The sequence below is a fragment of the Lactuca virosa genome, chromosome 9 (assembly GCF_052849685.1).
Source record: "Lactuca virosa cultivar CGN04683 chromosome 9, Lactuca_virosa_CGN04683_v6, whole genome shotgun sequence".
Lineage (NCBI taxonomy): Eukaryota > Viridiplantae > Streptophyta > Magnoliopsida > Asterales > Asteraceae > Lactuca > Lactuca virosa.
In genome coordinates this window covers 254,128,539-254,150,981 of record NC_136434.1, presented here as the reverse complement: position 1 = coordinate 254,150,981, position 22,443 = coordinate 254,128,539, and the positions used below count along the sequence as shown (strand labels likewise).

Genomic DNA, 22,443 nt, shown 5'->3' with positions numbered 1-22,443 from the left:
AAATCATAAGTAACCTCTTACTCAAGTATCCATCCTATCAAATTGTTCTAGTGATATGCAACCCGAAATGGACCATGCTACTCTCGGGTCAAGTACATACCAATTATAGTTATGGGCTTAGACACCTAATCCAACACATATATCCAATCCGTGTATGGAGAAATATTAGGAACATAATGTGATATATTAAATTTAAGAAAAGAAAAGAAAAGAGACAATAACTTTAATAAAGAAGGATAAAGAGAAAGAGTGTGTAAGAAGAATCAGATGATGTTGATGAAACATACCACAAAATATATTGTTATCAATGTAAAAGTCTACCTGTAATTACCACCCAAAAAGAATCAAAGTGAAAATTGTTGGATTAGATGTCTAAGCCAATAACTAAATTGGTATATACTTAAACTATTGACAAAACCCTTTTCGGCTGCCCTCAAACCTGATAATTGAATAGGATAACTTTTGGATAGAGAGACTGATTTATTGATTTATTATAAAATTAATAAATATCAATAAATGATTTGTTAATATATTATGAGAATAATATATTAATTAGAAATGGTATCTTTTAATTAAGAATTAACCAGAAACTAATTAGAATTAGATTTAGGATTAATTGGATTAATTAAAAATGCAAGGACCTAAGCTGTAATTGTTCAATAGTTGAAGAAAAGACATTCAAGAACCTTCCGCAAGAGGTGGATGGTTTGGAGGGAACTTTAGGGTTCTAGAGTATCCATTGGAGAAAATTAGGAAACCAAATAATTACCTGATTTAAGATATTATTATTTTAATCAAGTAATGGTTATCTAAGGTTTTCTTATCAGCTATAAATAGGACCTATTGTCTTCATATTTTCGACTAATCATTCCTTTAGAAGGATAGTCGAAAATTACCTTATCATCTCCTCTCTCTTCAAGTCTCCTTGGTTGTTAGGGTTTGAGTGTGAACCATCAGAGGCACGAGATTTTTGGTGCTTGCTTCCAAGAGTATTTCAAGTACGATAGGGTGGATTGTTTACTATAACAATCAAAAAGGTATGTAATCCCTAACTTGTTTATTAATTTCGAAAATAACTAGGGCTTATAGGGTTCTTGTTGTTCAATAGAATGTTACTTTAATAGTGTTATGGCTAGATCTAATAGGTTGCATGTACCCTTAAGTGTATAATGATTTATCCGCGTTAGTGCATGTAAAACCCATCAAAAATATCATAATCAATATGTTAGAAACATATAATTTAAATAAAATGTATAAAATTGAAGAATCAGAATAAAGCAGTCATTTTATTTTGATTATTTAAATTTAATAGGATTCGTAAAATCAGAAAGATAACAATATTAATAAGATTTTGAGGTAGTTTAAATTTTTTACTTTGTTTTTTTATCATTAAATGAGCTAAGAAAATGTTAATTTTCATTGAGTGATATTAAATTTTATTATGAGTTATATCAATATTTTATAAAAAATAAGAAAATAAATATTGTGGATAACAGTTCAACTTAAGACTTAATTTGGTCAAACGATATAATATATGGTTAATTTAGGTATTTTGGTTTGAATATAGTCACGACAAAAACTCATGGGTGTAATAACTTTTGTAAGGGCTTAAAACAATTGCCATTGAATTTATCAATGAGATATCAAAATTTCTAACCATAATGTTTTTCTTAATTAAAAGTGAAACGGAAAATAATATTTTGTGGTTGGTCCCATTATCTGCAAAGAAGCTGAAACAATCCATCTTTGATGTATGCTAAGTGCTAACAATCGAGTGAATTTTCACTTAAAAAAAGCTAACATATTAAAATTGAAAAATAAATTTTGTGATGGAATTCAAAGCATTTGTTACTCAAATAAAATCTAAGCATTTGATATGTTAGAATTTCTCACAAAGGAAAAACATCACCATTTGTACGAGAAGGAGAAAACAGGTTGCAAAAACAAAATTTTAATGATTTTCCTGTAGATGGTTAGTTTAGAAAAGTTAAGCTTACCGTTTGATGTGTTGGTTAGCAATGATATCCATTTCCTCTATCATGGTTTTGGACTTTTGCCAATCTAGACAATCTCATCAAATAATACCCTCAAAATCTTACAAAGTTAGGCATAAAGAAATTCTCATGGTTTGGTCTATTTAAAACATTTCACAACCTTTCCTATTTATAGAAGAGGAAATGTTCTCTTGTTTACTCTCACCATCGATGTGGGATGAAAACATTGTAATAAATTACAATTTCTTGTTTATAGAACATTATTTAATTTATTTATAATATTATTGTAAAGAAATTAAAAAGTCACGAAAGTTTCAAATTAATGAGGTGAAAAGAAAAATGATTCTTTTATAAATATATATAAATATAAATATAGATTCGAAATGTCTAACCTCAACTACCCAAAACCGAAACTTTTTCATTGAAATTTTAGTGCGACAATGTCGCACCAGTCCGTTTAACCTTACCAAAAAAAATTCAAAATGAAACTACCCAAAACCGGAAGGTATTCCGATGAACACCGTACTTAAAAATATCACACTCTGCGGCCACGTGTTACTGGCAGAAGCATTACACGTTTTCATTCACGTTGAAAACAAGCGTGAATTTCTCTGGATAGAAATATAGCAAACAGAATCTATAAAACAACAAAGTAGGTGAATGTTCTTCCTCTACACTTCAAATCAATGGCGATTTTATTCAACCCTAATATCACTTTGAAGCTCAACAATGCATCAAAACTTGACATCCCAAATTATCTTCTCCAAAACCCTAGAAATCCATCATCGTTATCATCTTTTCATCTTTATTCTCCAATGCGCTTACGCTGGGTCAATGGCAATGCATATGGATCCGACTTCAGTTACAGAAAGATGGTTCCAACTCGACACCAATCAGACTCTAAATTTGTGGTTCGATCTTCGGTCAAGAGTTCACAATCACAAGTTCCATCAAATTCAAACGGTAGAATTATTTTTTGGTCTGCAGTTACCCTAGTGTTAGCTGTTGGGAATCGCGTGCTCTATAAACTTGCTCTCGTGCCTATGAAGGAGTACCCCTTCTTTTTAGCTCAAGTCAACACTTTCGGGTAATTTCTTTTTTCTTTGTTACAGAAAGATTCCTAACATCAGTCAATCTGGTTGCAAATGTTATCTTCTGTTTAATGTAGGTATGTGGCAATTTATTTTTCTATACTGTATATAAGGCATCGTGCTGGAATTGTAACGGACGAGATGATGATCCTTCCAAAATGGCGGTTTGCGGTAATCGGTATGCTAGAAGCCCTAGGAGTTGTTGCTGGGATGTACGCTGCAGGTATTATTATTGGTTTCTTCTTTGGCTAAAAAGTGTTACCCTTGCAAAGTATTTGATAGTAAATATGCATTTGGTCTAGTAAAAAGTTAGGACTTGGTAGGGGAAATACTGATTTCCTTGAAATGGTTGTAAAAAACCAGCCATACAGATATTAGATACTGATGGATAGTTAAATGGACTAAATGTTGTCCATCAACCAAATCTGACTGTCTGGTTAAGGATACTGTGGGAAACGAAACCAATCAATCAGTATTTGTTTGGTTAACTGAAATCTGAATGTATCTTTTACAGCCATGCTCCCTGGACCAGCTATACCAATATTGAATCAGGTACTGTCTGTCAGTTTCTGAAGAAATCTTGTGCTGTCTTTTGTTTGACTTAATGTTATGACCTATGACCTATCAGCTAGTTATGTTATGTATATGGTAAAATTCTTAAAGAGAAACTCAGAAAAAGGAGGCTTTTTTCCTTCCAGTTCCCCTTTGTCTGTTGTCCAGGCTTAATGGAATTTTATTATAATAAAAAGATGAGTTGTTTGTTGGGGAATTTGTGTAGTGATGATCAAAACCTGGATATCAAATTGGATCGTGTTAGACACTCTCCGTAAGTAGTATTTTGACCTTTTAATGTTTGGGTGTCACCTTCAAATACAACTTAGAGTTTAGCCGGCACAGGCATACACACAGAACGTAACGTAACGTGAAGTAAATCACTAAATTCGTGTAAGGCTTGTTTGTTCAGATTTCAGATTGAGGGAGGGAGAAGATTATGTATATATACCAACGTTTCCATCCAAATGGATAAACATCAATAATAGCAGTAAGTGGTGGTTGACAGTGACACTACAGCAGTTTTAAACATTAACCTTCAGGGGCTGTGACTCCTTGGTCCGTGTCCGGTTCAAACAAGATTATACAAGCGTGCACTTTGTACCTCGTAACTCGTATTGGAGATAGCCTAAATCCTTTTTGGTACTCATATCAGTAAATCTAAATTTCCTGAAATGCTTGATGACACTAAGGTGGTGTTGTTACTTTGTTTTTGAAGAGGTAAAATGTCCATCATGTCTTTAGTCTTCATAAAAAAAAAATTGTTTGTTTTTTAAAGTCTTGTTGAAAAAATGATCGGTGGTGGTGGGTGGCGTCAGTGTATCGGTATCAAATGGTTTCACTACTTGTGATTTATGTATATGATTAAAGAATCCCTCATATTTTTAGTTTTACTATCTAATAAGCCATGCAATGCAGTATATGGTCTAAGGCAACTTTTAGATTCTTGGCAAGTTAAGTTTTATTTGTGTAACCATTCACATCGGGAATAAGATGCGTGCATAGTATCTCTTAGGTGTTGTATTTCTTTTTGAATTAGCAGACTGAAAGGGGACAAACGCGATGATAGATCCTTGTTGAATCTATCATATACCCCAGGCATTCTAACAGATTCCAAGCAACAAAACACTCAATAATACCAGAAAATTAGGATAGAATTCCCATTCATTCGAGAGGAATGGACTCTCCAAAAGAAGAACAAAGTTCTTTACAAATCAATTATTAGCTACCTAAACAATAACCCCTGAAGGGTATATATACTAGACATGACCAAGGAAAGATACTCCAAAAGGAGTGGTCCCTCAAACAAACAAGGGACAAGGATAGTGCTCCTAACATAACAAAACAGCCAATAACAATCATAATACCAAAAAGACCATTCTACCCCTGGCCAAAAAGATAACAGAAATGTAGGGGCTTATCAATACCCACGGCCCAAACTTTCACCTTGTCCTCAAGGTGAAAAGATGAATATATTCCTATTGTACCCCCGTTCTTGTGTAGTGGCAAAAATGAAAGGTAAACCAAAAGCAAGTGGGTTTAATTTCTTTTTGATCCTCATAATCAACGTCGTAGCTGATTTAATTACACTTGGGCTTGAGTTAAAAACGTTACCCATCGAGTATAAAGTCCGAGCAGCTTTTTGTGAGCCCAAAATGTTGATCACAGCCCAATTATCTCTTTGAAGCCCAATTTTGTAAAACCCTAAAATCTCTTCCTTCTGTGCATAGACTAACGGAGCCGTTTTCTTACTGAAGCGCCGTTGGTCCTCCGTTAACCGGAAAAGGGTTGATCGCTGCTCGTACTGGTTCTTTCCCGCTTGGTCTGGCATTGAATCAATCGTTCCTTTCCTCTTTGATTGAATTCCCGACAGTGGTGGTGGTGGCGTCGGCGGCGGCGGTCTGTAGCTATCGATCAAGTGCATCTCTCTCCTTCTATCATACCGATTTATGCCTCTTGTATTCAATGTCGCCGCCATGCTGCTGTTCTCGAACCTTATAGCTGGTGTAAACAGCGGTGGTGAAGGTGGTGGAGAAAGCTGTGGAGCCGACTGCAGTGATGGTGGAATCTGATGTTCCATCACAGGTTCCGATTCCCACTCAGTAACTTCCAATGATTCTTCTTCATCATCCGATTCCAACTCAGCAACTTCCACTAAATTCCTCTTCCTCCTCTTCATGGACTACTTTCTCCTTCTCCTTCAAGGTTGAGTAATAAATTTGTCTCCATTTCGCCTTCTCAGCCTCCATCCCTTCCTCTGAGTAGTAGTATTTTTTCATTTGTGCTATTTTAGCTTCTGTCTCTTCTTCTCTCTTTATCTGATTCTGACGATGCATCTCCATTAGCTTCGCCATCTCTAGCAGATCTGTTTGGATTATCCTCCTTGCTATCATTTCTTCCCCAGCATCAACAGCTCTGATACCATTTGATAGATCCTTGTTGAATCTATCATATACCCCAGGCATTCTAACAGATTCCAAGCAACAAAACACTCAATAATACCAGAAAATTAGGATAGAATTCCCATTCATTCGAGAGGAATGGACTCTCCAAAAGAAGAATAAAGTTCTTTACAAATCAATTATTAGCTACCTAAACAATAACCCCTGAAGGGTATATATACTAGACATGACCAAGGAAAGATACTCCAAAAGGAGTGGTCCCTCAAACAAACAAGGGACAAGGATAGTGCTCCTAACATAACAAAACAGCCAATAACAATCATAATACCAAAAAGACCATTCTACCCCTGGCCAAAAAGATAACAGAAATGTGGGGGCTTATCACGCGACTTAATCCAATCTGCTAAGCTATATTTGAGTGTTTCTTTTTGACTTAATGCAGTGGATATGGAATAAGGCTTTCCTCCATTAAGTCCCAACTTTTTACATATTTATTTTTTCCTTCCATTTGCCCTACCTAGTGACAGTGTGCTGTCATATTCTCGAATATTTTGTAAACATCATTTATCCAGATAACACTTGATGAGAAATATAACGTAACAAGGCCTAAGCTTGTGTTGTTGCAGACGTTTTTGTTGTGGCAGCTGGGTTTTTCTGCTCTACTTTTAGGAAGAAGGTACTCATGGAATAAAATTGCAGGATGTCTACTTGTTGCTGCTGGAGTGGTTACAGCTATTGCAAGGTATCATAATTTTTTATTTCTAGAACCAACGATTTTTTGGTGGTTTTTATCTGTTTGTTCACAAGTTAGAAGTAATCATCAAAATAATGGAATGATTGCATAGCATATTTCCACTGTATTTTCATATGCTGGAATTGATAGCATGTTCAGAGTTGTTGCGTCATTATTCCATGCCCTTTATCCATCTTCAACTTTGAAACTTAATTTATTAGGCTACATTTGTTACATGGAAACCAGAAGAAGACTAGACAAAACCGGACAAGCTGATCTCTAGGGTTATTTTTGATGATGAGGAGAGGGTATTCACGTCTTTTAAACCGAGTCTCAGTCCAAACACACAGTATAAGACCATCAGTCATGTCATGTCATGTCCTGAGTAACACATACACACACACACGAGGTCTTTGGACTTTTATGTGTATATATATGTCTGTAGTTTGAAAACTAAAAATAGCATATGACTTTGACAATAGCGGATCAGAAAGTGGTCAAATGCTATCGGGAGTTGGGATGCTGTGGCCAATAATGATGGTAGTATCAAGTGCATTCCAGGCTGGTGCAACCATTATTAAGGTAAGGTAATAATATATATATATATATATATATATATATATATATATATATATATATATATATATATCATATGAAAATGGTAATTAACTTTAGATTGTTGTTTGGGCAATGGGCAGGAGTATGTTTTTATTGATGCTGTTACCCGTCTAAAGGTACAATCGTTTCCCCTTGTTTGAAGAAACATATTATTATTGCTTGTTTGCTTATTATGTATTTCACATTCCATTTTGATTTCTACAGGGGAAGTTGCTCGATATATTTGTTGTTAATTCATTTGGTTCAGGGTTCCAGGTACTTACTTAAAATTAAATACCGCCTTACAAACAGAAATCAACCATATCAGCATTCTGTATATTTCCGTACGCGTTCACTTATCTAAATATACTAAAATTAACCAGCTTTATTACCCATCATTCAAAGGCTTCTCGAATCTTGATACAAACTAACCATTGTTCTTGGTGTGAAAGCCAAAAATAACACACACCAGAGTTGCACGGATGGCTGGTTCTTGTATGTATTTATTTTCAAAGTATAAAGACAAGAATAAGAGTCTCTCTATGTCATCTTCAGAAATGTTTTTTATAAAACAAGAACAAAATTGCAAAAAAAACCAATAAAGGGTATTTTGGTCGTCTAATGGTATAATTCTTTTAAACTATTTACAAATTAAACCTAAAACGCCAACGAAATGGAATTGGATTCCTTACCAACCAAACACGTGGCAGATTATAATATCTTCATTTGACAGAATCCATCCTTTCAAAAACATTTTGCAAACCAAATGCCCCTAAGAGTCTTTGTCTAGAAATCACTCATTTATGCCAATCAAGTGTAATGTTCTTTTTGCATTTTCCCAAGAGCCTTTTATTTGCAAAAAGAAGCTTACTAAAAAGTTAATAACCCAATATTAATGACAATTCATATCTTTGCATTTCTTGTATTGAGTACATTGAAAGCTGATTTTATAATGAATCAGTCATTAATTAATTTACGTATGTTGTAGGGCATTGAGGCCCTGTTTGTTTGTGTTGTTTGTTACTCTGGACAAGAGTGAACAGGTTCTACTGCATTTAGGTCAATGGGACAAATATAACAATTTTTTTTTTGTCCCACCAAAAAAGTGAAAGAAGGTGGGACAGGGACTCACTTTCAATTTCCTGTCTGTGAAAAAACATCGAGAATAACTCTATAAAGCTTGTCCAGTAGTCCCGTGTAACAGACTACACATAGTCTGATGGGGGGAACATATCAAATTATTTTTGCTGATGATGATTTATTTGTAGGCTCTTTTTGTGCTTTTGTTTCTTCCCTTGTTATCAAATCTGAAAGGCATACCACTTCACGAGCTTCCTTCATACATAAAGACTGGAGCTGGTTGCTTTCTCAACATCGGCGCTAGTTCATCAGGTGATATTCTTAAAATTTGTGCAAATAAATGCAAAAGGGATCTTACTCTAGAAAGTATGCTATGAAGCAACACTAAGGCCCTGGCTTTTTTACTATCAAGTCCTGAATGGATAAGAATACATTCAAAACACACATGATTTTGGGAGGATGAGGGATGAAAGTTGGAGAGATAATAGAGATATCATTAGGTATGAGAAATCTGTGATTTGATCATAAGAAGACTAGGGCAATTGTGGAAAGTGTCACGTCCCTCCCCCTACCTGCTTTCCATGTTTAGTCTTTATTTATTCATTTTTATTCATTAAGTGTGTGTGTGTGTGTATGTATATATATTGAGTTCATTAAGTTAAAACGAAACACCACCTAAGACTTATAGTAAAAGTAACGGTAAGAGTAACAATGAATCACTTAATGGACAAACTAAGGAATGAGGCTATCCCCAATCTGTTAACAGATTCACCCTCTTCTATTTTTTCCTTTCATTTTCTCAAATAAGCTTTAAACATCATTTATTTACATGATTGTTGGTTTCAGGTTGCGAGGGTTCACCACTGTTACCATTACTCTACATACTCAACAATATTGCTTTCAACATATCGGTTCTCAACCTCGTCAAAATTTCTTCTGCTGTCGTTTCTTCACTAGCAATTGTGCTATCAGGTCTCTCTCTCTCTCTCTCTCTCTCTCTCTCTCTTGCAAACAGAAGAAATAGGTTTCTTTCCTTAGAATTCTGAATGTTACCGTGAGATTGAGATAGAAAGAAGAACGAGAAAACGAATTGATTTATTTTACTTGATTAAAAAAACAAAACAGGAGGAAATATAAATACTAAAAAACCTAGGGCCGGCTAGCAACCTCAAGACCTAATTTTTAGCTACTTTCTTTTTTATTATTTAAACTAGACATTTAAATAATAAAAAAGAGAACAAATTAAAATAAAGTGTGTTACATACAATCTTCACTTCCCCTAAAGGTAGGTATTAATGTCAATCATATCCAACTTGCTCTTCATACTATCAAATTTATTCTTCGGAAGGCCCTAAGAATGTCAACAATCTGGAAGTTTGAAGGAACATAAGTGTATACCAGTTCCAAGCTTTTCTTTGATGAAGTGACGATGGAGCTCCACGTGTTTGGTTCTATGATGATGTACCGAGTTTTTAGCTATCTCAATGACAACATTATTGTCGCAAAAGGGTCATTTTCGTGCTGTTTGGAATCTTAAGTTCCTTAAGTATCCTTCCGAGTCAAATTCTCACACAGATTCCTTGACACATTGCATGGTATTCGGCCTCCAGCTATGACTGATTTCTTTTTGCTTCGCTAGGTGACAAGATTTACCTATACAAAAGGTACAATATCCAATAGTTGATCAGCATTGGTATACACTTTAACTTCCCACTCAGTAGTCTTTTTGAAGAACAATCCAGATCCTGGATTCTTTTTTAAGTAACGGAGTATCTAGAAAACTGCTTCCATATGTTGTGTTGTTGGAGCATTCATGAATCTGCAAACCCAATGTCTGGTCTCGTATGTGCAAGGTAGATCAATTTTCCAACCAATTTCCAATATCTACCATTGTCCGCCAACTCTTCTCTATTTTCTGTTCAGGATTTTTTTCCAGGCTCAATTGGTATGCTAGCTTGCTTACACCCTAACTAGCAAAAGGTCTAAGGTGTATTTTTGTTGTGTCAGAGCCATTGTCAGAAAATATCTAATTTGGCCCAGATCTTTGATTTTGAACTCCCTTCCCAAGACCAGTTTCAGCTCATCGATGTGCTTGTAATTATCGGTTTTAATGATGGCATCGACAAAGACAATCATGATTGCGACCTATCTATCTATCTATCGCAAACATCGTGTGATTTGCTTGCCCCTGAATAAATCTATAACTCTTATTCACTTGAGTCGGTCGTTCAAACCAAGCTCGTGGTGATTGTTTTAGCACATACATGGACTTCCTTAGCTTACACACCACTCCTTTATTTTCTTGTGATTCTAAACCTCATGTAGACTTCCTCTTCTAATTCTCCATTTAAGAATGACTTCTTTACATGGAGTTAATACAATGGCTAATCAAGATTTGTAGCAAGCGAGAGTAAAAATCGAATGGAATTTAATTTAGCTACATGTGCAAAAGTCTCTATATAATCAATTTCATAAGTTTGCTCGTGTATAGCCTTTTGCACGGAAACACCTTGTATTTTGGTGATAGTTTATCATATGAAACAAAGTTACTTATTGGGTGTGCAGTACAACTCCTCCCTTTCCCCTTGTGTAAATGTAAAGCAATTGGAACATTCAAGTCGAAATCATCAGGATGAACATACAAACCAGAGGTTTGAGATTTGGATATTACCTTGTAAATCTGGGGATGATTCATCATTCATGATTGTGTGCATCAGTCGTGACTAGCTCTACCACCATAGGTTGCTTCCGGCGTCTCGTATAGACAATGTAGTCATTTTGAGCATCTTTGTTCTTATCTTTTTCTGATGGATTGGAAAACAGGCATAGGTGTTGAAGAATGTATCTATGTGTCATGGCTTGACTTGGAAGGGTTTTGATTCGGATAACACCAAAAATTGATATTCCACAGAGTTCTCTGAATAGTAGGGTTCTTCAAAGAAGGTGACATCCATTAAGTGAACATTTTATGGAGGATGGGGAATAACATTTATATCCACACTGGTTTGGGGAATATCCTAGAACACACTTGATCGATCTAGGGTCCATTTTGTTATGATTGGGCTGATGGTTATGAACAAATGAAGTGCAACCAAAGATTTTGAGACTTTTGACAGAGTTCGAATGTGAGGGAAGGACCGAAGTTTCTGGTATGGGGGTTTGAACCCAATAACTTGAGAGGGAATTTGGTACGCAACAGTTAAAATTGCTTCTCCATAGAAATAATTTGGGACAAAACTTGAAAAAAAAGGTGATCGAGGGCATTTGGTCATTTTGTTGCGGGGTATTGACACAAGTGGTAATGTGAACAATTCCATGTTGATTTAAGCAGTTGGGATGAGTCAAAGTATTCTTTTGCGTTATTAGATTTGAGGACCCGAGAGGACCCGAGTTCTGGTTGCAAATTGATTTTGGACCATTTTATGAAATTGCTGAAAAATTGATCTAAACTTCATACTTGTCTTTCAATAGGAAAACCAGTGTGGATATATTCGTGTATGGTTACAAACAATCTTCCTATATGACAATTGTGATAGACTCTGTAATGACGGCCTGGACAGTTGATGGAATCGTTGGAGGTGCCTCGACTGTCATGTCTGCTTGACTTAAATGTACCAGAAACCCTTCTTTTTCCTGTTGTAGTTCTTTAAACAAACTTTTACAAGATATTAGTGTTTTAGAGAGACTAGGATCCCCCAGAATAGTCACACAACGATCACCCATCCAAAATTGCATTCTTAGCTCTCGCAAGTTAACTATCATATTACCAAGAGTCTGTAACCATTTAATACCCAAAATCACATCAGATCCTCCTAACTCCAACGGGTAGAAATCTTCTATAATCTATAACTCGGGTAGGCTAAGGACTACCCCCAGACATGTTCCTCGACTTTGTTCCATCATGCCATTCCCGAGCCTTACTCGTACCGACCCGGTATTTGAAATTTCCATACCTAGCTCCCGTACCACCTGTTTTGAGATAAAGTTGTGGGTGGCCCCGCTGTTTATCAACACGAGCACTTGCACCCCACCCATATCACCTTTAATCTTCATTGTTTGTGGGGGTGTGAGACCACTAACCGAGTTGAGGGATACCTCCACTGTGTCGAGGTGTGCATGCTCGGTTTCTTCTTCTTCCTCGTTCTCGCCTTCCTCGCCGTCAACTATCAATACTTGAAGAGTTTTACTGGGGCAACGATGGCCCGGTGTGAACTTCCCATCATATCGGAAACATATTCCTTTAGCTTTTTTCTCCGCAAATTCCGCCTCAGTCAGTCGTTTAAATTGATTTCCAGAACTAGTGGTGTACTTCTTGTCACCTGTGATCGTTGAGGTTGTCGCAGGTGATGAGTATGATTGACGTGTTGGCCCGTTGTTACTTCCTCGCTGTGGGTTTGTGCCTCCTCCCGTCTTAGCCCCTCTTGTAGCTTTATTGTCATCAAGCATTATAGCGATCCGCATAGCTCTGGCTAGGCTCTCAGGTTCCATAATTCTAACTGTAGAACGTAATTCTGGCTTCAGCCCCTTGATGAAATTGCCTTCTAGAACCTTTTCTGGTATGTCGGTCAACTGTCCTGCTAACCGTTCAAAGAGACAAACGTAATCGCGAGCCGTTCCTTCCTGTTGAATCGTCAGAAATTGTTCATACAAACTTCCCTCCTATGATGGTTGGAACCGTTCCAGCAGTTGTTTTAGATCCGCCCATGTAGCAGACGGAGTTCGCGCTTCATTCCACCTGTACCATGACAATGCCGACCCGTCCAAACAGATTGCTGCCGCCCTTAACTAACTGGTCCTTCTCGTCAATCCGTTGAACTTCGAAGAAGCGTTCCACCCGATAAATCCAACCGTACACATCTTCCCCTTCGAAAATTGGTGCTTTGAGTTTTCGAAATTCCCAACCCAATCTCCCCGCTCCTTTGTTCCTGTCGTTGTTTTTGGGAGGTTTCCACCCCGATGCATCATCATCAAAATTGAATGATCCGAATTCAAACGCAGGTCCTTTGTTTGACTTCTGTCCCTCCACAGTGGTCGTGAGATTCCCAATAGCCTTCAAGATGTCGCTGAACTGCTGGGCGTTTTCCTTCCTGGTAGCTTCAAAATCCTCCCCCAGTTTCGACACTGTAGCTTCCAGCGCAGAGATCTTGGTGGTGTTGTTTGTCATTGTTATCAGAATCGACCGCTCTGATACCAATTGATAGACTCTGGATCCAAACCCGAAGGCAAGACCCGGAATTGGCCTGTGATTCGAGTAACAAGGGGTACTCCAAACTAGTCTGGGACTTTTATTAATCGCATAAAAGCAAAAACAAACAATAGAGTACCATATTTACTAGGGATCCTAAAATAACTCAAATACCTACCTTGCTCAATACTTTAAAGATAAATCCTAATTTAATAAAAAAACGTATCCTAACTTATTTAAATAATTAATCTAAATAAAGTAAGCTGGCAATCTCCACCATATCAATCTGATTGTCGCCTTTGGTAGACCCTACCAAACCTTCGGGGCGTATCATTACTCCCCTCCCAAACACGCACCTTGTCCGCAAGGTGGAATTCTGGAAACTGATGGTCCAAAGCCTCCCACGGTTCCCATGTAGCTTCATAACCAGGTAAGTTCTTCCAACGGATTAAAACCTCACGGCCATCTTCCAACGGATTAAAACCTCACGGCCAACAGTACCCTCACGAACTCCCTCCACAAGCTCCGGGTATAACAATACTTCCATTTCGTCTGTCAACGTGACAGGTAGCATGGGAGCCACGACCCTATTACCCAATGCTTTCCGCAATTGAGACACATGAAAAACTGGATGTATACGAGCATTATCCGGTAACTTCAAGCGATAAGCTACCTTACCAATCCTTTCTAAAACAGCAAACGACCCAAAATAACGCGGAGCAAGCTTTTCATTGCGACGACGAGCTACCGAACGTTGTCGATACGGTTTTAACTTCAGATATACCCGGTCACCTACATTAAATTCAACCTCACGCCGACTACGATCAACAGTAGTCTTCATTAACTGTTGCGCTCGAAACAGGTGGTCTCGCAATTCCTGTAATATCTGATCCCGACCCTCCAAATATACATCCACATCATTAACTGGAGTTCTGGAGCTTCCATAATAAAGCAACTGTGGAGGATCTCGACCATATAAGATACGAAATGGGGTAGTGTGAGCCGATGTATGAAAGGAAGTATTATACCAGTACTCCGCCCAAGACAACCATTTAACCCACTTAGTTGGCGAGTCACTAACAAAGCAACGTAAATAGGTCTCAAGACAACGATTAACGACTTCAGTCTGACCGTCCGTTTGGGGGTGATAAGCTGTGCTGCGCTTTAACGTAGTACCTTGCAAACGGAACAACTCCTTCCAGAATTGACTCAGAAAAACTTTATCACGATCCGACACTATCGACTCGGGTACTCCATGTAAACGGACCACCTCTCGTAGGAAAGCCGTAGCCACAGTTACAGCCGTGTACGGATGCTTCAATGGGACAAAGTGTGCGTATTTACTGAGTCGATCAACTATGACAAAAATGACCGTGTAACCTTCTGACCTTGGTAACCCATCAATAAAGTCCATGGTTATCTCTGACCACACCGACGATGGTAATTCCAGCGGTTGCAACAACCCTGCTGGTGCCATAGCTGAATACTTGTGTCGTTGACACACGTCACATTGACCACCTCTCGTAGGAAAGCCGTAGCCACAGTTACAGCCGTGTACGGATGCTTCAATGGGACAAAGTGTGCGTATTTACTGAGTCGATCAACTATGACAAAAATGACCGTGTAACCTTCTGACCTTGGTAACCCATCAATAAAGTCCATGGTTATCTCTGACCACACCGACGATGGTAATTCCAGCGGTTGCAACAACCCTGCTGGTGCCATAGCTGAATACTTGTGCCGTTGACACACGTCACATTCTGCCACCAATCTTGCGACATCGCCCCTCATACCTACCCAATAAACTTCTCTTGCCATCCTCTGATATGTCTTATGCGAACCGGAATGACCTCCTACAACACCTCCATGGAACTCAGCGAACAATTTTGGAATCCACGGAGACCCTCGCGGCAACACCAGGCGATCATTAAAAAGCAATCGGTCATGTTTAACTTAGTAACCTGGTGGTAAATCTTCCTCATCAAAAAATCGCTGCTTAGCGGCCCGTATGTCTGGCTCGTTATCTAACGCCTTCCATAAGTCACTCCAATCAAAACGACTAGTAGTTGTTAACGTATTAAATGTTGGGACGGTATTTTTACGAGATAATGCATCAGCAACATTGTTGCATTTACCTGGTTTGTACACAATGTCAAAATTGTACCCCAATAACTTCGATAGCCACTTTTGATGGTCATCAGTCACCGTGCGTTGTTCAAGGAGATACTTCAAACTCCTTTGATCCGTACGAACCACAAACTTACGTCCTATTAGGTAAGGACGCCACTTTTGGATGGCCATTACTACCGCCATTAATTCCCGCTCATAAACTGACTTGAGTCTTGCACGGCTTCCCAAAACATGGCTAAAGAAGGCTAGAGGTCGGTTTTCCTGCATCAAAACAGCCCCTACTCCATACCCCGACGCGTCCGTCTCTACTTCAAAAACTTTAGTAAAATCCGGTAATGCAAGAACCGGTACCCGAGTCATTGCTAATTGCAATTTCCGGAAAGCTTATGTGGCTTTGGAGTTCCAACAAAAATTGTCTTTCTTCAACTGTTCGGTTAGTGGCCATGCTATTCTCCCATACCCCTCTACAAACTTTCGGTAATAACCTGTGAGTCCTAAAAATCCGCGCAGTTCCCGCAATGTTGTGGGGATCGGCCAATCCATCATCGCTGTAATCTTAGCCGGGTCAGCGAATACTCCTTCCTTTGATATGATATGGCCTAAATACTCCAGCCGTTGTGCGAAAGAACATTTTTTTTATTTGCACGCAATAAATCAAATTCTTGTCGTAGATGTTGTCCATGTTCCGTCTCGGTCTTACTATAAATTAAAATGTCATCGAAAAACACTAATACAAAGCGTCGCAAGAAAGGTTGGTATACCTTATTCATTAATGACTGGAAAGTTGCCGGGGCGTTAGTCAAGCCGAAGGGCATGACTAGAAACTCGTAGTGACCTTCGTGGGTCCGGAATGCGGTTTTTGGCACATCTTCTAATTTCATCCGGATCTGATGGTAGCCCGTCTTGAGATCCAATTTTGTGAATATGATGGCTCCATGAAGTTCGTCTAAGAGTTCATCGATTACCGGAATTGGAAATTTATCCAAAACAGTGACTTTGTTCAAGGCGCGATACTCAACACAAAAACGCCAACTACCATCTTTTTTCTTCACTAATAAAACCGGGCTAGAGAATGGACTTGTACTTGGCTGGATCACACCTACTTCCAACATCTCGTGCACTAATTTCTTAATCTCATCTTTTTGAGCATGCGGGTAACGGTAAGGTCGTACACTAATGGGGTTTGTACCGGTTTGGAGCACGATACTGTGCTCATGGCTGCGAAGAGGTGGTAGCCCAGGCGGCATATTAAAAACATCCTTGAACTCTGTAATGACGGCCTGGACAGTTGATGGAATCGTTGGAGGTGCCTCGACTGTCATGTCTGCTTGACTTAAATGTACCAGAAACCCTTCTTTTTCCTGTTGTAGTTCTTTAAACAAACTTTTACAAGATATTAGTGTTTTAGAGAGACTAGGATCCCCCAGAATAGTCATACAACGATCACCCATCCAAAATTGCATTCTTAGCTCTCGCAAGTTAACTATCATATTACCAAGAGTCTGTAACCATTTAATACCCAAAATCACATCAGATCCTCCTAACTCCAACGGGTAGAAATCTTCTATAATCTGTAACTCGGGTAGGCTAAGGACTACCCCCAGACATGTTCCTCGACTTTGTTCCATCATGCCATTCCCGAGCCTTACTCGTACCGACCAGGTATTTGAAATTTCCATACCTAGCTCCCGTACCACCTGTTTTGAGATAAAGTTGTGGGTGGCCCCGCTGTTTATCAACACGAGCACTTGCACCCCACCCATATCACCTTTAATCTTCATTGTTTGTGGGGGTGTGAGACCACTAACCGAGTTGAGGGATACCTCCACTGTGTCGAGGTGTGCATGCTTGGTTTCTTCTTCTTCCTCGTTCTCGCCTTCCTCGCCGTCAACTATCAATACTTGAAGAGTTTTACTGGGGCAACGATAGCCCGGTGTGAACTTCCCATCACATCGGAAACATATTCCTTTAGCTTTTTTCTCCGCAAATTCCGCCTCAGTCAGTCGTTTAAATTGATTTCCAGAACTAGTGGTGTACTTCTTGTCACCTGTGATCGTTGAGGTTGTCGCAGGTGATGAGTATGATTGACGTGTTGGCCCGTTGTTACTTCCTCGCTGTGGGTTTGTGCCTCCTCCCGTCTTAGCCCCTCTTGTAGCTTTATTGTCATCAAGCATTATAGCGATCCGCATGGCTCTGGCTAGGCTCTCAGGTTCCATAATTCTAACTGTAGAACGTAATTCTGGCTTCAGCCCCTTGATGAAATTGCCTTCTAGAACCTTTTCTGGTATGTCGGTGAACTGTCCTGCTAACCGTTCAAAGAGACAAACGTAATCGTGAGCCGTTCCTTCCTGCTGAATCGTCAGAAATTGTTCATACAAACTTCCCTCCTATGATGGTTGGAACCGTTCCAGCAGTTGTTTTAGATCCGCCCATGTAGCAGACGGAGTTCGCGCTTCATTCCACCTATACCATGACAATGCCGACCCGTCCAAACAGATTGCTGCCGCCCTTAACTAACTGGTCCTTCTCGTCAATCCCTTGAACCTCGAAGAAGCGTTCCACCCGATAAATCCAACCGTACACATCTTCCCCTTCGAAAATTGGTGCTTTGAGTTTTCGAAATTCCCAACCCAATCTCCCCGCTCCTTTGTTCCTGTCGTTGTTTTTGGGAGGTTTCCACCCCGATGCATCATCATCAAAATTGAATGATCCGAATTCAAACGCAGGTCCTTTGTTTGACTTCTGTCCCTCCACAGTGGTCGTGAGATTCCCAATAGCCTTCAAGATGTCGCTGAACTGCTGGGCGTTTTCCTTCCTGGTAGCTTCAAAATCCTCCCCCAGTTTCGACACTGTAGCTTCCAGCGCAGAGATCTTGGTGGTGTTGTTATTGTTATCAGAATCGACCGCTCTGATACCAATTGATAGACTCTGGATCCAAACCCGAAGGCAAGACCCGGAATTGGCCTGTGATTCGAGTAACAGAGGGTACTCCAAACTAGTCTGGGACTTTTATTAATCGCATAAAAGCAAAAACAAACAATAGAGTACCATATTTATAGTATTTTACTTGGGATCCTAAAATAACTCAAATACCTACCTTGCTCAATACTTTAAAGATAAATCCTAATTTAATAAAAAAACGTATCCTAACTTATTTAAATAATTAATCTAAATAAAGTAAGCTGGCAATCTCCACCATATCAATCTGATTGTCGCCTTTGGTAGACCCTACCAAACCTTCGGGGCGTATCAAATTGTACCAATGCCAACAACATTTTTGTCTCATCCCGTTGCAACTCTAATGGTTCTACCTTTAGACACCGGAGTTCAGTGAAAGAGCTTCGATCTCCAGTCATGTGATTGGTGATACCATAATCAACCACCCAAGGTTTTGCTGCTGATATACTCGTTTCAAATGAAGATGAGAAACCACTACCTTGTTGTGTAATGCAACTGTGGCTATCCCTTTGTTTTCAAAGGTTACTTTGAAATACTTACCGAGTTCCTTGGTTAATGGTTCCAAAAGTTCCACTAATTACCATATATATTAGTACGTGAACTAGGTAGGTTTCTAGCCGGCAGGCATGCCATGAATCTTCCAACAAGTTTCTTTAGTGTTCCCGGGACGTTTGCAATGATCACACCAAGGTCGACTTATCTTCTTTTGAGGAGGTGCAGATCCTGCTGAGGGTTTTGAGTTGGAAGGAAATAGGTATTCTTCTTTTCCTTTTCTTCCTATGAAAATCAAGATAGAGTGTGACAAAAGATTCTAGTTTTGGCTATTCAGTTTATAGCCGGTGGGAAGAATGTTGTAATTTGGGATTTCGCTGGGTGTGAGGTGGATTCTCCTATGTTTTGTTAGCTGATTAGGGCACCAAGAATTTCTCTAAATCATATCCCAGTCATGATGATAATAAAGAAGAAAGAATCAAGAAAAAGTATTGGTTAGGACATAATCGAATCTGCTTCGATACCATTTAGAATTTTGCACTTAGGGTTAGAGATGGCAACAGGGGCGGGGAATACAGGGGACCCCAATCCCCATCCCCATCCCCGAATTCTTATAGCAATCCCCATCCCCATCCCCGTCCCCATCGGGGAATATAAATAAACCCCTATCCCCACCCCCAACGGGGACTGGGGATCCCCAGCGGGGAATCGGGAATTTCTTTTACTCTTTTAATATGAAAACTTTTACATAAAGAAAAACTCTAAATTTCAATTTTACCAGCATAAGTTTAAAGAATTTACAAAAATATAAAAATATTCATAGATTGCATAAAAAATATAAAATAATTTTCTACTAAATTTAAATAAATACATGAAAAATAAAGTAAAAAAAATTATCATAGTGATATTTGAGGTAAAATAGATAAACCAGATAGAAAAAAATTACACATGAGTTTAAATTATATAAAAGAAAAAGAAAAGTTATAATTTCAACCAACTAATTGCTAATGAGTTATGTTACTTGGATTAAATTTTATGTATTGTAAATTGTAATGTGAATATATGTTTTGTATTATTTTTATATATTAATATATATATCGGGGACGGGTCCAGGGTCGGGGATTAGGGGTATCCCCATCCCCACTTTTTTATTCGGGGATTTCCCTTTCCTGGTCAACTCGAGGATTCCACAGTCAAAACGGGTGCGAGTTTCGGGTTCCCCATCGGGTATGGGGTTTTTTGTCATCCCTACTTAGGGTAACACAATGTTACCTTGAGATAGAGAGAAGAATGAGAAAATGACTTCATTTATTTTGCTTGATTAAAAAAATGGAAAATAAGGAAATATAAATACTAAAAACCTAGGGCCGGCTAGCAACCCCAAGACCTAACTTTTAGCTACTTTCGTTAGGGATAAACTAGACATTTAAATAATAAAAAAATAACAAATTAATATAACATGTGCCAAAATCTTCACTTCCCTGGACACATAGAACAAGTTGTACTACGTTTGACTTTCAATGGAACAAAAAGTTGCAACTTTTTTGTTTCGCTCAAAAAGTGGAACTTGTTGAAAAAATAAAAGCATCAAATTTTAGTTTTGGTTTGGAAACTTTTGTTTCAAAATATTGGCATTAATGATAATGATTATCTTTTTGAAAATAAAATGCATCTATGCATATTCTATTTGTAGAACTGAACCTAACCTGATGGAGTTTATTTGGTTATTTTTCAGTGCCGACAACCATTTACATACTTTCCCTTCCGTTGCCATACCTACCTGAAGGCGTAACATTGAGTCCTTTCTTTCTATTTGGAAGTGTGATCCTTGTGTTGGGTCTTATTTTATATAACGTACCTCAACATAGCAAGCAGGATCCTGATTTGATGTGATTTTCACCTATGTCTGTTTTGTTTTTTCTTTTATAATATGATAGTCTAGAAATATAACAAAGCTTAGGGAGGTAAAATAGACATACATATGCTTTTGCTGCATATTTTTTTTTATTACGTACTCTACAATTTTGTTTCATTAATGTTACTATACACGATTTCAGAACAACAACTCTAAATTCAGATATTATCTTTTTACTGCATGCTATTGCTATTGCTTGGGTGAAATATCCCATCTTGAAATATCATCTCTTTGGGGTTTAGGCTGATTGTAGGAACTAGGAACATTTGGTTTAGGAAGGGCATCCACGAGTTGTGTTTACTTTAATTTAATGTAAGCAATCAGTTAGTATATACAAATTTAAATCCTTCTACTATCATATAGTGTTTCCCGTGCTGCATAATTGTGACCTACTAGCTGATTGGTTGGCTAGTGATAACAATCTGAATATCCATAAATCATGTCAATTTTTGTTTTTTTTTTCTTCTCGGGCAATATTGGTGTAGTATTTCTGTTTTCATGTAAATTGTTTTTTCTATTATAATCTCTGAGGTGCAATATTTTGCTTCAGTCCCTATTGTTTCAAGAATTGTGGTTTGCACACCCCCGCATGGTAACTTTTGCGAATTTACAATATTAGCTTTAATTATACGTAATAGTATACTTCTAGTTTGTCAATACAGAAAAACAAAAAATTTTGTATTTTTTACAACCCTCTATACATGAAAATTAATATATATATAGGGAAAAGGGAATATAAATTACAGACCCACCTAAGCTTAGGTACTAAACCTCTTGAACATACATTGTTTTACTATATAAAGATTACGGTTAATGGTATCACGATTAATACTTCAAGATGTAAATTTAAGATCGACACAATATGGTTTAGGGTTAATGGTTTAGGGTTTAAGTTTAGGTTTAGGGTTTAGTTTTAGGGTTTAGGGTTTAGGTTTAGGGTTTAGGGGTTTTAGGTTTAGGTTTAGGGTTTAGTAATTTTCACTTGGGTGAAGTAATAAACGATAATGGAGGAAAGAAAACAGAGATGGTAAAACGATAATGAAATAAAGAAATGTTATGGAGGATGATATATGTACCAAGTGAAACCAAACCGGGTATATTTAGCAAGTTAAAACGACATATTTTAGAGGTTTAGTACCTAAGTTGAGGTGGGGCTGTAATGTATATTCTCTATCCCCATATATATATATATATATATATATATATATATATATATATATATATATATATATATGAAAAAGTTCAATAGAGAACCATTATTAATCAAAGAACCAAGTAACCAATCCAAAGCATCGGAATTTAAAGCGATCAACG

At 38.0% G+C, this 22,443-nt stretch overlaps 1 protein-coding gene across 3 annotated transcripts; it reads left to right on the top strand.

Moving 5' to 3' along the window:
* The first annotated feature begins 2,424 nt into the window (after positions 1–2,424).
* On the top strand, positions 2,425–21,289 carry CLT2 (CRT (chloroquine-resistance transporter)-like transporter 2). Of its 3 annotated transcripts, none has more exons than XM_079070604.1 (10): positions 2,426–3,081; positions 3,199–3,308; positions 3,600–3,637; positions 6,666–6,781; positions 7,255–7,354; positions 7,471–7,506; positions 7,595–7,645; positions 8,638–8,761; positions 9,296–9,421; positions 20,950–21,288. In XM_079070604.1, exons 1-10 carry the CDS (start codon positions 2,681–2,683, stop codon positions 21,105–21,107), a joined length of 1,260 nt encoding a protein of 419 aa, XP_078926730.1. In that variant the 5' UTR covers positions 2,426–2,680; the 3' UTR covers positions 21,108–21,288. The 3 variants fall into 3 exon arrangements, with proteins under 3 accessions (XP_078926731.1, XP_078926730.1, XP_078926729.1); XM_079070603.1 differs by having other exon boundaries at positions 2,427–3,081; positions 3,163–3,308; positions 20,950–21,287; XM_079070605.1 differs by lacking the exon at positions 3,600–3,637 and having other exon boundaries at positions 2,425–3,081; positions 3,163–3,308; positions 6,739–6,781; positions 20,950–21,289.
* Positions 21,290–22,443: the final 1,154 nt, after the last annotated feature.